The sequence below is a fragment of the Lagopus muta genome, chromosome 9 (genome assembly GCF_023343835.1).
Source record: "Lagopus muta isolate bLagMut1 chromosome 9, bLagMut1 primary, whole genome shotgun sequence".
Classification (NCBI taxonomy): domain Eukaryota; kingdom Metazoa; phylum Chordata; class Aves; order Galliformes; family Phasianidae; genus Lagopus; species Lagopus muta.
Genome location: NC_064441.1, coordinates 22135167 through 22150904, shown reverse-complemented (window position 1 = coordinate 22150904; position 15738 = coordinate 22135167). Strand labels below are relative to the sequence as shown.

The 15738-nt window shown below is 43.6% G+C and overlaps 2 protein-coding genes across 5 annotated transcripts in view; one reads left to right on the top strand and one right to left on the bottom strand.

Annotated features, from left to right (window-relative positions):
- Positions 1-12431, top strand: part of LOC125697321 (uncharacterized) — a 165547-nt gene extending 153116 nt beyond the window's left edge. Inside the window, 3 exon segments of the mRNA XM_048954314.1 lie at positions 198-275; positions 1400-1497; positions 1500-12431. Of these exon segments, the coding sequence (XP_048810271.1) occupies positions 198-275; positions 1400-1497; positions 1500-1592 (269 nt within the window). The 3' untranslated portion in view covers positions 1593-12431.
- Positions 11914-15738, bottom strand: part of FAM168B (family with sequence similarity 168 member B) — a 17850-nt gene continuing 14025 nt past the window's right edge. For all 4 annotated transcript variants that reach the window (XM_048954315.1, XM_048954316.1, XM_048954317.1 and 1 more), the window contains one exon: positions 11914-14980. The gene's annotated coding sequence lies outside the window, so the exon portion shown is untranslated. The remainder of the gene's footprint in view (positions 14981-15738) is intronic.

The window sequence follows — 15738 nt, the reverse complement described above, 5'->3', positions numbered from 1 at the left end:
AGCAGGGAGGGGTGCAGGCAGGCAGGGAGCCTTGCAGCACAGGTAAGGGGAGCTGTGCACCTCTGGGAGGAATTTTGACTCATGACCTCCCACCTCAGACACATTCCAACCTGTTTTTCTTATTGCCTCTGCAAGCATGCTCCCCTGAGGTACAACGTGATGAGCTGCTGCTGACAGCCCTTCTTTTTATCTTCAAGGTTTTTCAATCACAGAGATGCAGAAGAAGCAAGCAATGCTAAATGCCAGCAAGCAGCACCACACTGGGAAGCCAAAGGGTGAGTCACTCCTGAGCACAGAAATGCTGCTAGCTCTGGTGATGGCATTTCTGTTTTACAGTGCTGCTGTTTAATGTATGTCCTTTAAAGGCTTTGCCTCTCTTTTTTTTTTTTTTAATATATATGTTAAAGACTTAAGGTAGTGACTACTTGCTGCTGTGTTACAGTGCTTGGGTTTGGGTTCTCATGGTCACAGAGTTGTGAAACAGGTAGGGAGCAAATTGAAGCAGTCACTCTCAGCTCGCAGATCTACAGAAAACTGAAATCATTCTCATCCAAAAATGAAGAACTGTAAACAAGGCATCTTATATTTACCAGCACAATCCATCAAGGAGACTGAAGGCCATGCACTGATGAATATTTAGCATCCCAAGAACTGCTTGATATATAATCAGATCACTCTGTAATCTCTCCACAATTGTTTTCAGAATTGTCCTGCCATTTAATTTTCCATATTGCAAATCACTCTTGCTCTTTCTAGTAAGTTCCAAACATTCCATCATTCCTACCAGCACTGTCCCTTCAGCTGTCTTCAAAGGAATATTGTCTCCAGACAGGACTCCACAGTCCTGTCTCTACCAAGTCCTGGTGGCCATGAGCCTCTATTAGATCCACTTGGTTACCTCTCTTGCTGTGGCTGCTACAGCTCTCTTCTACTGAGTTCAAGCTAAGAATTCATAGCATTACCTGGGGACCAGTGTCAGAAAGAAGCACTTCATCCAGTACCCAGAACAAGTCTGGTTTTTTGTTTCTTTTCTGAACTGTAAGGACAGTGCTCAGACATGGCTCTTCAGGTTCAATAGAGCAATTCTGCCTGCTAAAACTCCACTGCTGTGGATTTCCCCATGCTTTTACCAGTGCAGGATGTCATAAAGAAGTAAAGGCACATGAGTATGCTCATCAGTTTGTCACTAGCAATGAGCTACAGCTGTTTAGCTGCCCCTTATTGTCGACAGAACATCTGTCAGCTACGCTTGGCATTTCTGGGACTTCCGTAACACCAACATTGCTGAAATTGAGAGCAATGCTGAGGCAAATCAAATTCACTGTCCCGCAGCTTTAATGGGTATGGGGAGGGTTTGTGTGCTCAACTCACGTGCTTTGCTGTCTCCTCGCTGTCACAGCTGTCACCAGGCCATACTATGACTTCCTGATGCGACAGAAGCATCCCACCCTGCCTACCACGCTCCCACAGCAGCAGGTCTTCATGCTGGCAGAGCCCAAGCGCAAACCCTCGAACTTCTGGCAGAACATCAGCAGGCTGACACCCTTCCGGAAATGAGGACAGCCCCGCGTTTGTGCCTGAACCCCTTCTGAGAAAGCACTTTATCCACCAGTCCTAGGAGGTGGAGCCCAGGTTCTTCCAATCCTTTGTTTACAGAGGATGGCACGTGTGCTCCTGCCTTCTCTATTTATCTTGCAGACCAACTGACCCCCTGGCTCTGAGGTGAGAGGCCGCATGTGTGCTCGCACACGTGTGCATCTGTGCTTGGTCCCAGCGAGCCAGCCTTGCACAGCACTCAAGACAGACTTCCAGGAAGAGATGAGAATGGAGCCTGATCTGTTTCATCTGAAAAGGTTTTGCCTGTCAGCTGTACTTTGAATCATTCCATTCTGCTGTGAACACCGCTGCTGTCTGGCAGCTGCTCAGCCTACCAGCTCTGCCCCCCGCTGACATGCTCAGAACAACAGCTCAGTGTTGCTGACATTGTATGTTTTGCAGGGAGGAGCAAAACCCTTCCGTTCTCTGTTCCCCACCTTTCACCTCAAGGACACGATCCTCCTCCACCCTTCTAACTAACTCAGTTAGCCTCTGCTGGCACTCAGACGAGACAACAGTGAGTATTGCACTGTGACCCTTTTCTTCCCTTTAATTCAACAACACTGATGAACAATATAGTTGTTAAACGGTGCCAACCAACCTGCAGCATGAGTAACGTTCAGGAATCGCTCTAGTGGGTTCGTTACAGAAGTTAGAGAAAAATGTGCCTAAATTGATACTGTACTCAACTCCTTAGATTCTCTTCTATCATTCTGCCATATTTCCTGGCCAATGAAAATGCTCATTGTTTGTAATGTGTTTATTTATGGTATAAAACCAGAACTGTGTATTTTGTAAGTCTGTAATTGTTCTTGTCAGTTGTTAACTCAATGCCTGTTTTGTCTGTTTTATTTTTATTTTTTAAATAACAAAAGATCAATATTTGCAAACCGCTCCCAGAAGTCAGAGTCTGCAGTTTAATGGCAAAAGAAAGACTGAAACCACAACTGTTATGCAAACTTCTACAGACTCAAATTATTAGAGGGTTTTGATACCTTTACAAACAGACATCCTAAAGCTACTTACAACTGGCCAAGTTTTGGCACTGAAAGCCTCACTTTAGGTACCCAAGTTTCAAACGGTGGCCAAGAGAAACTCATCTGTACCTTGGTTAGCAAAAAGAAAGATTTGCCTTACCTTAGTGAGCGTTAGAAGCCATACTGACCTAATTCCCTAGCTTAGAGACATCTTGTGACAGCAGAAAGTAGGCACTCCTTTGTTCCAACATGATGCTACTGTAAATGAGCACTAACTGCCTGCTGAGCTCCCAGGTCTGGTGTTTGATGCTGTAGCTTACTGAAGTTTGGTCATCCAGGGACATCTGAATTTAGTAGCATGTACAAAGTCATTCTTGCACTATATCTTCTCCCCAGACCAGGGGCTACATTTAATTTCATAAAGAAACTTGTAAAAGTGACTCTGTCTGTGTCTGACGTGTCTTATCCATGTAAAATTGTTTTTCTTCAAAATCATTGTTCCTCTCGTAACCTAGAATGTGCTGCTCAGCAGCAGAACCATGCTAGAAGGCCTCAGTGAAGCCAACCACAGAGGGCAGGCAGGTGGAAGTGAGACGTAGTACAAGAGATGCACCCTCCCATCACTCAGAACATGGATTAAGGTTAGCAAGTCAGCAGCACCTAACTCCCAGCCTCCTGCTAGTTAAAAACGACGAGGAAACATCAGTAAAACCTTAGGTGATAAGTAAGCTTACTCTGAGTAATATGGAATTAGAGAGGATCAGCAAGCTGAAGGTTGGACGAGAACACAACTGCTCCTTATGGCCCTGCCCACCTGCAGTTTACTGTCTGCTTCCAGGAAAACACACAACACACAACTCCTCTGCAAGGCAGAACCAGATGCAACATCCCCACTTGATGCAGTGCTTCAGAGAGTGGTGATAAGAAACCACATGAGAAAACCCTTCCACTCTCAAAGCTGCCTGACTGTGAAGGTGCAGTGCTCTCCCTCCCCCTCCACATCTCTCCAAGCAGCAGGAAAACAGGGTTTACCAAGCAGGACACATTCTTGAGCTGCTTTCTGCCTGCCTTGCAGTAACTTGAACCAGTATAATCATTTGCAGATCTGTTCTGGCATTGCCAAAAATGCATCTGTGGTGGCACGCAGCAGTCAGGAAACCAAGGCACTGGGGCATTTACAGGAACGGCCTTTAAACACTGCATATCCAAGCATAGTTCAGTGAACACAAACGGGGAAAAAAACAGGAAAATCTGCACTGCTAAGCTCACAGTGCTCAGCACCTTCCCCTCTCAGCAGCTCCAGCTCCTTCAGCCTGCACACCCTGTGCCCCCTCTCCATGCTCCCCATGGCCTGGAGCACCCTGCAGTCAGAGCACAGAAGCAGCAGTTGGGCTGGGCTGCCTGAAATAAGAAACAAAAGTCTTGATCACTGGAAGGAAAGAGGTTTCAGGACTTTGGGGGTGCGTGGTGGGAGGAATCCGACTCCATAAGAAAGTACTGCAGTAAAGCCCCACTATTTCCTCCTCAGCAAATAGCAAAATTTGAAGTGCCAGGCCCATGCCCTGTATGCCCTGAGTCGCCTCCTGGGCTGAACTGCAGACAGGCCTGTCTGCAGCCATGGGGACGTGGCCACAACCCCAGCTGCAGCTGCACCATTGCCCGGTGTGAGCACAGCACCATTTCTCATTCACCCTTTGCACGTGCACGCTGGTTTTTCTGGGGAACAGGCCACCATTACCGGGCTTGCACGAGTGAGTTTCATCCTCCAAAGTGCTGAGCACAGAAACGTTCCTGTTGGACTTCACAGCACCCAGAATGCTGAATGATTACCCTCAGTGCACTGCACCCACCACAACAGGGTCAGCTTTGCAGAAAGCATGCATAAATAACAGAACGCAGTCGTTAACTTTTGTGTTTACCCTGAATGTCTGCACCTCTCCTTTCCTCTTCCATGTCTGTTTTGATTGGCCAGGAAGAAAAATGCATTGGCACGGGATCGATCCATTTTCTGAGGTTAGGAGCTCTGTACTCGAGGGAGGGGGAGGAATGCTGGGTTAAGGCAGCCTGACCCAGGCCAGAAGGGGCTTTGGGAGTCGATGTGGTGCAATCCCAACACCACGTCCTGGAATAAGCCTCAGTGGCACGCTGCTTCAGGTTGCTCACAGCCAAGGCTGCTGCGAGTGCTCAAGGATGAAGGTTCTCCAAAAACTCTGGGTCCCAGTTGAGCAAAGGACCAGCCATACTCTGAAAAAAGTTACTGCACCCATTTGAGGGCCTATTTGCACCTTCTGATACCTGTTTTTAATGCATATTTTGTACTACACGACACTTTTAAGTCTACACTGAAGTCACTCCAGTACAAATTCCCATCTATTCTACTGAATGAAATGGCACAAACTACACAGCACCCAATGCTCTGCAGGTTCTTGGTGCACTAAAAGACATCCCCACACCAACATACAGCTAAGAGCTGGCTACTGGCACCTCTGTAGCAATACTTAGTACATATGCATCAAATCACTGAAGTTGCCAGATTACTTGGCACCTTTACCAGAACTCGTTTCATATCTCATCTCACCGGTGCACACAGAAAATTTATATAGAGAGACTTTATAGAAATATTTATAAGTGCCAAAACAGACTTCTCCAGCCAAACATCATCCTGGTGAAAGAAAAGTTATTTATTTACAGCAGAGAGAAATTCGTTCTCCCTGAGACTGCCTATCAGTAATATTCTTAATAAAGTGGCTTCAGTTGGGATCCTGCTCTTGTAAGGAAAAATTGGAGAGAGGATCTGATTCCCTATGCAAGACTGAAATCAGGTACAAAAGTTGATCACACAGAAAGAGTGGCAAGCTTGTAACATAGCAGGTGGAGTTACAGCACTAATTAACAGGTAAGAATCCAACTCGCTTTGCTCAGCTTAACCACACCCCCACATCTGTACACCCATCTGTGCATCTGCAAGGGATTTCATCAAGGAATGACCTTCTTTCCTATCCAGTACCAACTCCACCAACACCTGTTATTTCCTGAGTGAACCGCATATCCAATCTCGTGTTACCTCCACTGATTTCAGATGGTCATGCACTCAAGCCATCTCATCTCCTAAATTCTTACTGAATCAATGGTCAAGTGTACATGTGCTATAAAGATGTGCTAAGCAAAGTAACCGATACTGCACTTCCTTGCTCATCTTTCACCTGGATTTTCAATGGAGGCATTCAGCCTTGTACTGTCAAGTAGAATTGTCAGAGAGAATGCATGCAAAGGACGCAAGCTTTACGAGCTTTGTGTGTGTGCACGCTAGGTGATGACCTTGTAGACCTTCCCAAACTCATCATAAAGGGGTTTTCTGACATATGAGCAACAGGTTAAGTGACAAGCTTCAAGCTTTCTGAGCATACCAGGCAGAACCGTCTCAGATTCACCAGAGAAGTCCACCTGAAGCATGACCAAGCAGAGAGACAAAACTGCAATACTCACCTCCCTTCCTTTGGAGATGAACCCTCTGCATGACCAGAAACATACATTTCCATGCAAAAAACAAACAAACAAACAAAAACTCATAAAAACAAAACCCAAACCAAACCAAAATGAGAAATCCAAAGTTCCTGCACTGAGTCTCAACTCGAGCCAGGGGCTGTTGGGTTGTCCTGGTTGTTTCTGCCCTCTTCCCTCCTGTAGTTAAGTGCATGGGAAAAATCTTGTGAAAAGCAGTTGTGTTTCCCAATGAGCAAAGCCTGGGCAGACTCCACTCAGGCAATGCATGGGTTTATGTGAACCAGTCACAAGAATGGCTCGCTGAAGCTGCCACTCCAACCAAGAGTGGCTGCTAATAACTCAGTTTCTACCTTTTAAAGAAAAAAAGAATCTCTATTTTGTGTTATCGGTCTGGAATTATGGAGTTGGACACTGGAAAAAAGAATGCTTCCAGTTATGACAGCATCAAAAGCAGTACAAGTCTTTTTTTTTTTTAACATTTAAATCAGGTTCAGAGACATCCGTTCCCATAGAGCCAATCACTTCCAAGAAGCAACATTTAAGATCTAGGATTCTATAATCTTTAAGATCTTTACCTGAAATGCTGTGGGGTGCAGGGAGGTGAAAGCCCTTCTTTTATCCAGCCTCATCCATGGCCTCGCTGTGAACAACCCCAGCTGTCTGGGCACTGCCTGCATCTGGGTGGCTGAGCTTCCTAAATCTCTCAGCAAGCCAGGCCTCCATGGCAGTCATCTGTGAGTAATGGGCATCCGAGGCAATCCTGGATTCAGACTGAAAACACTGCATCTCTTTGGATGCCTGGAGACAGAAATAAGCTTTTCTTAAGTTCCTTCATCTTTTGCAGTACAGAAAAAGAAGAACATTGTCAGCATCTGTGAGGTGCTACAGCTTACAGCAAATCCCACTTCTGAAGTTACTCTTATTGCTACAACTGTCTTCAAACCTCACCATCTGCCTACAAATGAGGATTGTGGGTTGACAGGTTGTCGCAGCGAATACAGGACAGCATCAAGTCCAAAGGCTGTAAGAATGAAGCTCTTCTGGCTTCATTCAACTGCTAGAGCCTCACCTGCACCTACAGTGACTCCAGCTTTCTGCCTGAGCCAGCAGGATCTGACACACAGCAGCTGGTCTGAGATCTCAGCCACAACATCTGATACAAACAGAAGGTCCCCATCTCCAATGCTCCTGCTTACATAAGGCTGTAGTATCAAGTTTTCAGGTAAGTAATGGGTTAGAAAGTGAGAACTCTGGTAACGGACAGAAGTGGAAAAAATTGATGTGTTTTCAGTTGATTTGAACCTACTGAAGGTGCAGTTTTGTTCATTTAATACTGTGGGGCAGGGAATCAGTGTTGGAAACAGTGCAGACAGATCAAAGCAGCTCCTTTCAGAACTCAGCCAGCATAAGACCACAGCCAAAAACACGGCCTGGCAGAAACCAGAACGCATCCCCACGTCTCTGCTGAGTGCCCAGAGATGGGGGAGGTGGGAGGACGACCTCCTGCGTGCTCAGGAACGGCAGCAGAGTGGGCTTCAATTGCCTTTACATTCACAGCTGCCTATTTTGGGCTCGGGAAAGCCCAAAGGGTTCTTCTTGGCCATGCAGCAATCACAGCTTCCCCTGCCTTGGGATTAACACTGCACACCGTATTCCATTTCTCACCACGGCTCCCACGTTTCCTTCACAAGCTACATTACTGAAATCCCATGGCTTTGGCAACACTGGTAACTATTAGCAAGTAGAGGCTGCTTGTTCCTTCTGCCTAACTGCCACTTTCCTCCCTGCAACTACTCCACCCTGGTGTGCATGGTGAGCTTCTCTTTTGCACAACTTTGCTACCAAAGCAGCTCTGTTTCACAGCCTGTGCAAATAAGATACCCACATACTGACCCCAGACTTGTATACCTTTGTGTGTGACTGTTTACATATATATCTGTGAGTTGGGAAATAAACAAGTTATCAACTCTACTCCTGCCTGATTCTGTCATCTTCCCATAACACACTGCAGACACAACATCTGCCTTTATACCCACGACGATCAAACGCAGCCCTGTAACTGTGTTCTGCACAACTGATTCCCCCATTTGCCAGAAGCAGCAGCCTGCCTGCACACCCATTACCCAGCCCTGCTAGGTTTGGGGTTTGACATTCAGCAACCTGAAGCAATACACCTCCTAGATAAATCTTAACGTCAAGATAAACTGACACTTCTGCTTCAGCCACATTAGCACTCTAGCAACAAAAGAAGATACAGCACTCATCTCCACTTCATAGTTTCTCACTTTCATCCTTGTTAAGGTAAGGCTGGGAAAAGTGTGACTGCAGACAGGTGTTCCCCCCCCTCCGATTTCTGAAGTTTCACATTGTCCAGCACCATTCCTGCCCAGAAAAAAAAAAACCTCAAGCTATTGTGAAATACTACAAAATAGATGTACATAGCCCCAAACCAAAGGTCATTCCTCCAGCACACAGAAACTGCAGCACTACAGCCCCCTGCAGCCACCAAATGCCTCTTCCTGCTGTACATTCCCCTAGTTATCACATTGATCCCATCTTAACCTGGGCTACCAGGACAGGATAGTTATCAGGCTATCTGGACTTTGGAATAAAATACAACAGAGCAATTGCTCGCCCCGCACATCAGTGTAAATAGGTAATGCAAAAAACCCTTTTCTACACCAGCACTGTGATGGATGTCTCCTACAAAACCCCCAGCTACTGAGGATCAGAACACAGCTCCTAACTGCAGCACAGCTATCGACAAAACTATTTCTGCTGCCTGGATCAATGAACCAACGAGCACTGGAGCTTAAAATGTAATAACGTGTGCTAGAGAAATAAGAATGTGTAGTAGAAAAAGCCAAACTTGCTTTTTGTCCCTAATTTTTCACAGGAAAACCTGAAACTTAGAACTTGCAGCTTTATTTCTGATGGTCTCTAATGGAATAGTTGTTTTTCTAGAAACGGCTTTGGCTGCTACCAAGTGTTCAAAGCTGCCTCTACAACAAGGGCAGCCCTTGTCAGTACACCTGCCTTCACAGAGCCAACAGCCACTCACCAATCAGCAGCAGAGGAACAGGCATTATGAAATGAAATGGGGAAGCGGGAAAAAGCAGACCTGGGCTGACCTTCCATCTTGGGAGTCCCACAGACATTTAAACAAACAAAAAAATCCCTCACACCAAGAAGCCACGTCAAGAACAGGATCCCTTCAATATTCTCCTCTTCCACACGTGTTGCTTCTCACAGCACTGTTCCTTGGTATGCTATTTCTGGGTTCCTAGAATGAACAAGGACAGCCTGTCAGTCCAAGCAGCACCGCATGCCATCAGTATCCCTCCTCCCCTGGGATGCTCATAGTGCCACTGCTGTGCCATTCACACCCACCCATCCTCTAAGGAAACAGCAGACTGCCCATGCATTGCACCTACTTATTCTTTTCCTTCTGGGGAATAATCAAAACACTGACTTTGAGGTTTATCTGTTCGACACCTGTCATCTCAGGGATACCGGTAACCCGACATCAAGTAAACTCTGTGGTGTTGTGAAATAAAGAGTTTTATTTGCTTTGCTTTAAACTTCTTTGGTGCCCAGAAACATCAATAAAAGCGCCACCAAACCCCAGGAAGCGCCTCAAAAAAGAGCCAGGCAGAGTTGCAGCATCTTCGCAGTTTTGTCAGGCAATGCAAACGTTCCACCCTGGCAAGACTCATCACTGAGCTCTGTGAGCCACACAGAAACCCTACTGAGAAAGCCCACCTTCACTGATTTTGGCACCTTGCTTCGATTTCATTCATTTAAAGGCAGAACATCTCCTAAACGGACCACGTCACCGAAAAACAACCCCACAATAAGCAACACAAGTCAATCTTTATTGAAAACTGAAGTATTAATACATAACAATTCTTGTTACAATAAACGTGCTTTTAAGAATTTAAATCTGAGCTCATCTACTCATTGAATTGCATAAAAAATAAAAAAAGTATGAATTTTCACAATTGAACTGGCTCAGAATGGGATCTCCACTCTTTGTGTTGATGTGGTAGTTCAATGCAGGAGTGAGTGATGCCTTAAAACTTATCCTGGAAGACAACATTGACCTAAACTTAAAAAAAAAATAATGTACCAATACAACTGTTTGTAAGACAGTTTTTAAAAAGTCATAAAAAGGAAACCTGTGTCTATTTCATAACAAACATGGAGAACTATTACTGGGGCCTCTTGCACTTCCATTGCATGCACTCACTTTTCCAATTCTTAGACATGAGGGCAGCCAATAATAGCATTACAATTAAAAAAGAAACACACTAACAAATTCATTCTACTTAAAACAAGTCTGTACAGCAGCCAGCTAAAAAAGCTTTCCCAGTTTGCCTGCTAAGTGCCCAAAAGTCACAACAGTTTAGAAAAGTCATGTTCACTTTCTTGGTGTTGAAACTTCAGAGCCCATACACTGTTTAGAACTTTGTTATTTTATACACAAATGGACCCTTACTACTACCTGTGGAATTCAGATGTTTAAGTGTTATATTCAACATACAAAAGAAAAGGTTTCCTCATCCCCCAGATAAACACTGTTCTTCTTCCCTCTTTTCCCTCTGCAAAACCCACCTTACCTTCTCCCAGCACACACACCCCCTGAAAGTTGTCCTCACTACTTCAGAAACAACTCGATGCTCTTTGAGGCTTGCACAATCCTAGCTTTGCTGCAGTCGCTCCTTTTAATTGCATTCTAACTCAACAAATCTCATTAGAATTGATAAGACACAAAATTAGCAAGCTGGCACGTTATGTAAGAACCATCTCAACGAGCTTTACTCTGCACTGTTTTTTGGACAAGCGCTCACAAACACGTCAACGTGAGGACTCATGGATTGCTTCTGACCCTCAGCAAACATGAAGGTTGGCCAGTGACACCTGCTGGAGAAAACCACACACGGATCATACCAACTACCAGCTACCTACCAACTACTGCACAAACCACATCTGGGCAACTGCAAAGAACGACGACCACAGCTGTCCTCTTTCCCCACACGTTCCAGCTGAAGCATCACTACTGCTCATGTTCCTTACATGGGAGATTTCACATTACCACTCTCTGGTATGACTCGAAGCCTGGAGTTAAGTGGTGGCATCAGCTACTCAAGCAAAAATATGTTGCAAACCCAAATGAATGGTGCCTAATACCACGCTTAAGCACTGGGGAGCAATTCCAAGCCAGTTCTGACCATTTCTTGCTCAGATCCCTTCAGCAGCCTACGGCCCAAGTGACAGCGAAGCCACCCCACCGTGTGAAGAGCAGTCAGTGTTGGGTATCCTGGCATGCAACTCTGTACCATGAAGTATCTTCAGACAACACTACGACACTGTGGTACTTACAGTTTGTTTCTTCCTCCAGTGGATGAAGCGACACGAGGAAGGACTAAAGGAAAGGATTTTTCTTCCCTATCTACCACTGCCATCTCAGCTTTTAAGCATAGCAAGATCTAGTAGTAGGCTCTCTGTTCTCCCTCCAATTGCCTGGTTAATAACCACCGTGCCACTGACTAGGGCTACGTGCTTTTGGTGCCAATTATTAGCCATTTATATTTTGCTGCTGCTACATTTAAAAGACACTTTCATCAGTTGTCACTGACGTAGGGAATACTTCAGTCTTTAAAAAATATTTTACCTAAATTGAACACTTGAAATTTGAATTGGAAAAAAAAAAAAAAAAAAAGAAAAAGAAAAATCTATTTTGGACTTCTCTCTGTTATTGCTGCAGTTATCTCTTCAGTTCCAGGTTTGAAGTAGTACTTTTTTTCTTTTTAATCATATAAAGCTGCCATAAAAGTTTTCTTTTTTTTTTTTTCTTTTTTTTCTTTTTTTTTTTTTAAAGAGAAGCTTGATCTGAAATGTCTCTACAGCACGAGCTCTTCTCATTGTCAAAGAGCTCTCGTGCAAACATACTGCGCATTCATTTATAAAGGAATTCTAAATAGGGAATGTTATATAAAAAGCAGGAGAGAACATTTCGTAAGACCCTCACTGTGTAAACGCCTATTGAACGATGTACAGCTTCCCCCTCTGCTGTTTTGTATCCATGCTTTCTACTATTTGCAACAAAATACCATTAAGATAGTTATATACACACACACACTCCCCTCCTGTCCCCTCCGCACTGTGCTTTTGGTAACTTCCCATATCAAACTGCTGGAGATGTGCTCCACCCTCCCAGTACATCACAGCTCATCACAACTGGAAGGTGTGGTACCTCTTATTTTTTATTTTTTATAAGGAAAAAAAGGTAGTTTCCCCCTCGTGGATGAATCCCATAATGCAACTTAGGAGAAAAAAAAAAAAAGTGCTCAAGCGTGACTGCCTAAAAGTTACAGAACGTTACAGGGACCAATTCCAAGATGGCATTTAGGAATCTGAATTGAGAGCAAAGAAGCAGGATGTTATGTTCATTCCTCAACCACTTTTCTAATGCAGCATTCACCGAATTTAACTCCTATGATTCACAAAGCTTTAGTCTATAGGGTGATGAGACGGGAGACAGCGAAGCTCTGAGCCTGTTCTGTACAGCTTCTCCTCAGCATAGCACTGGTTCACACCTGAACTCTCGTTAAAATCATGCTAAGACAACCAAAATGTCACACTACTTGCAAACTGAACAAGTGGCCTGGATTCACATTCGCTGTACCACCCAGCACACCTGGCTACTCAAACCTGCTACACCAAAGGAATCGTTGAACAGACCTGACCCAAGGCAGCACAGATTCAAAATGGTTTGTCTGGGGTAATTTTCTGCTCCATACGGAAACATATGGAAATCCCTAAGCTGCAGTAAGTGCTCATGAGTAAGGTTTAAAGTACTTATTCCAACATCATTAATATTCAAGGCATTAAAACTAAAGGGGCTGTCTGTCCTCTGACAGTGATTCCTGAAAAATCATCCTAAACTTTATTTAAAAAAACGTAGTAAAAAAAAATTACAGAGAGTGCTTACTGTAAAAAATAAAGTTACTGAAGGCTCCAACCCCAGTTCACAAGGATCCCACCAGGGCAGAGTACTGGAATGGCAGCATCACATCAGCTCTGAAGCCACCCCAAGGTAGCTGCCAAACCTACAGAGGAGCAGAACACCCCAGAAAAACATTAATTAGATAGAGAATTAGAGAAAAAAAATTATCACTTCTGAATGGAAATTAGACTACGAGAACGATACAGCCTGATACACCTCTCTGTAAAGGCTTAAAAGGGAACAACATTTTATTATCATTTACTGCATAATTTATTGCAGGCAGAATGTATATTAAAAAAAAACAAAAAAAAAGTTGCATTTTTCTGACACTGTAAGTAAGCAGGTCTAAGAAAAACCTTGATTTCATGTGCAACATTTTACTTTGAAAATTTAAAATCTTCCTGGTGAGAATTTTGGTACAGAAATGGGTTCTAAGGCTAGCCCTTTATCACCACTGCATTTGCTTTGAGGTACTGTTTTAAAAACTGAAGTTGCAAGAAAGAATACCAGAAATGACTCATTGCAATGAAATGCTGATCTGCAGTCAGTCTTATTTGTACGTGCTTCCAAGTGCAACTTAGGAAGTTAAAAAAAAAAAAAAAAAAAGCTACAAAAATACATCAAAACGCTGCAACCACCGAATGGCTCTCACTTCAATTACAAATATTTTCAGGAAAAAAAAATGAAACAACCAAACTATCCGAAACCTCTATATTCTGGCAGCCCTCTACAGCATATCTGTAGTCCATACTGCGAGTAGCTAACAAGGAAATTGTGTTAGAATGATTTGTTCCCCTTTAACAGACTCGTCAGGCACAGCAGCTTTCCTCAGGATGGCACGCAGCTGATCTCCCCATCTGCCACAGAAAGCCCTAATACTTCTTAAACATCAGGAAAGCACGCTGGGTCAACTGCACCTAAGCTTGCAACTGACTACAACATTCTTTAGGAAAAACAACAGTGATCTCTCCAACGGAGATCTGAAGGAAAGTGTTATTCTATCAGCCTGTGTGGCAGTCTCACTTTGACACATCTTGCATCGTATGAAAGGTAGTACTGGATATGTATCTCCCCAGGGCATGCAATTCATTACACAGGTCGCCTCCTACTATTCCTAACGCCAAGTTTTGCCTCAAGGAAGCTTGCTTTATTTACTCGCACACACAGCATTACCTTTGTCATTTCATTCTAACCCTTGAGAACAGCTCTATAACACTGAATCCATGTAACAAAAATGTAAAGGTATGAAGTAAACTAATGGCGTGCGGGATTCCTACAGCTTTTCTGCCTCATTTTCCAGTCACTCCAATTTAGTACTTGAATTTGAACAGAATACATCACTTAAATTAACAAAAAAAGTGCCCCTTTTAAACTGGCAATCCCATCAACCCAAAAAAGGTTGAAGCTCTTATCTACTGTATCTCACGGTAGTCTACAAAGAAACTCACTTTCATGATTCTACCTTTTAAGACCCTGCATACATTACAACAGTGCATTAGTGATACAAGTTGTAAAATACTTCTCGGTTCCTTTGGATTTGCATATGATGGTTTTTGCATCAGTCACTGCAGGTAGATTGAGCAAGCTTTGTTTTTGTGTTTTAACATGCATTCAACTAGATATGGATCAGAATAAATTTATACTCCCTTTTTATCATTATAATTAGCTAAAAAATTGCAAGACAGTCCACAAAACAGGATTTGCTTTAAGACTAACTGCTGGAGTTCCAAGATGTAAGATATGCAGCACTGGAAAATCTTCAGTGATCAGGAATTAGTAGTGTTTAGCCAAGTGTTGAAAGCATTCAGAAGAAGAGTCCTGGTTGGAGGCATGAGGGCTTCAGCACCAACTTTTAAACCTCAATTTCTTGATTGCATATCTCCCATCTTCAAACCTACATTGAGGGGAGGGAAGATATTCGATTAAGCGAGATACTATTAGAGGGTGGTAAGACATCCTACAACTGCATGCCCCACAGAGACAATACAAACACATCAGACATTCAGAAGTACCATACAGTGCTATTCCAGCACTCATCCACTGAAATCTACAGGCCTCTACATTAAAAATTCATTACGCTGATTTTCTCCCATCATCTGTGCTCCAGCTTTCTACTGCCACAGCACTTTTGTCTTAGAAGAAGGTGTAATCCTAAAGAGGTATTTTAAGCCTAATTAAATTACCTTAGGTTAGATACAGTGAAATTCTCACTTTTTGCACTAATGTAACTTGACATTTTTGGCTGAAACAGTGAAACGTTTCAGGTCTGTGTTCTGTAGCATAGCATCAAAGCAAAGCCCAACAAAGATGCTGCTCTGTTAACTCAAAAGGCAAATTCTGAACTCTCAATCACTGGCACAGAAATCCAAAGAGAGTTAGAACAAAGTTAATAATGTTACCATAAACTACAGTGACAAAGTGACCAACCAAACTAGAATTTTCCATTTCATTTCAAATGGAGCAGTTATTGACACAGACTCAAAAAACAACAGCCAGCAGCAAAAAAGTGAGGATGCCCAAAACATTAATCTTTGTGTTTATTTGACACACACACTGCACTCCCCCAAATCCCACTTCATAGTCAGACTTCAAAAATCAAATCTCTTTCCTCAAACCCACAATCTAATTTATGGTCCCTATCAAAACTCCTCC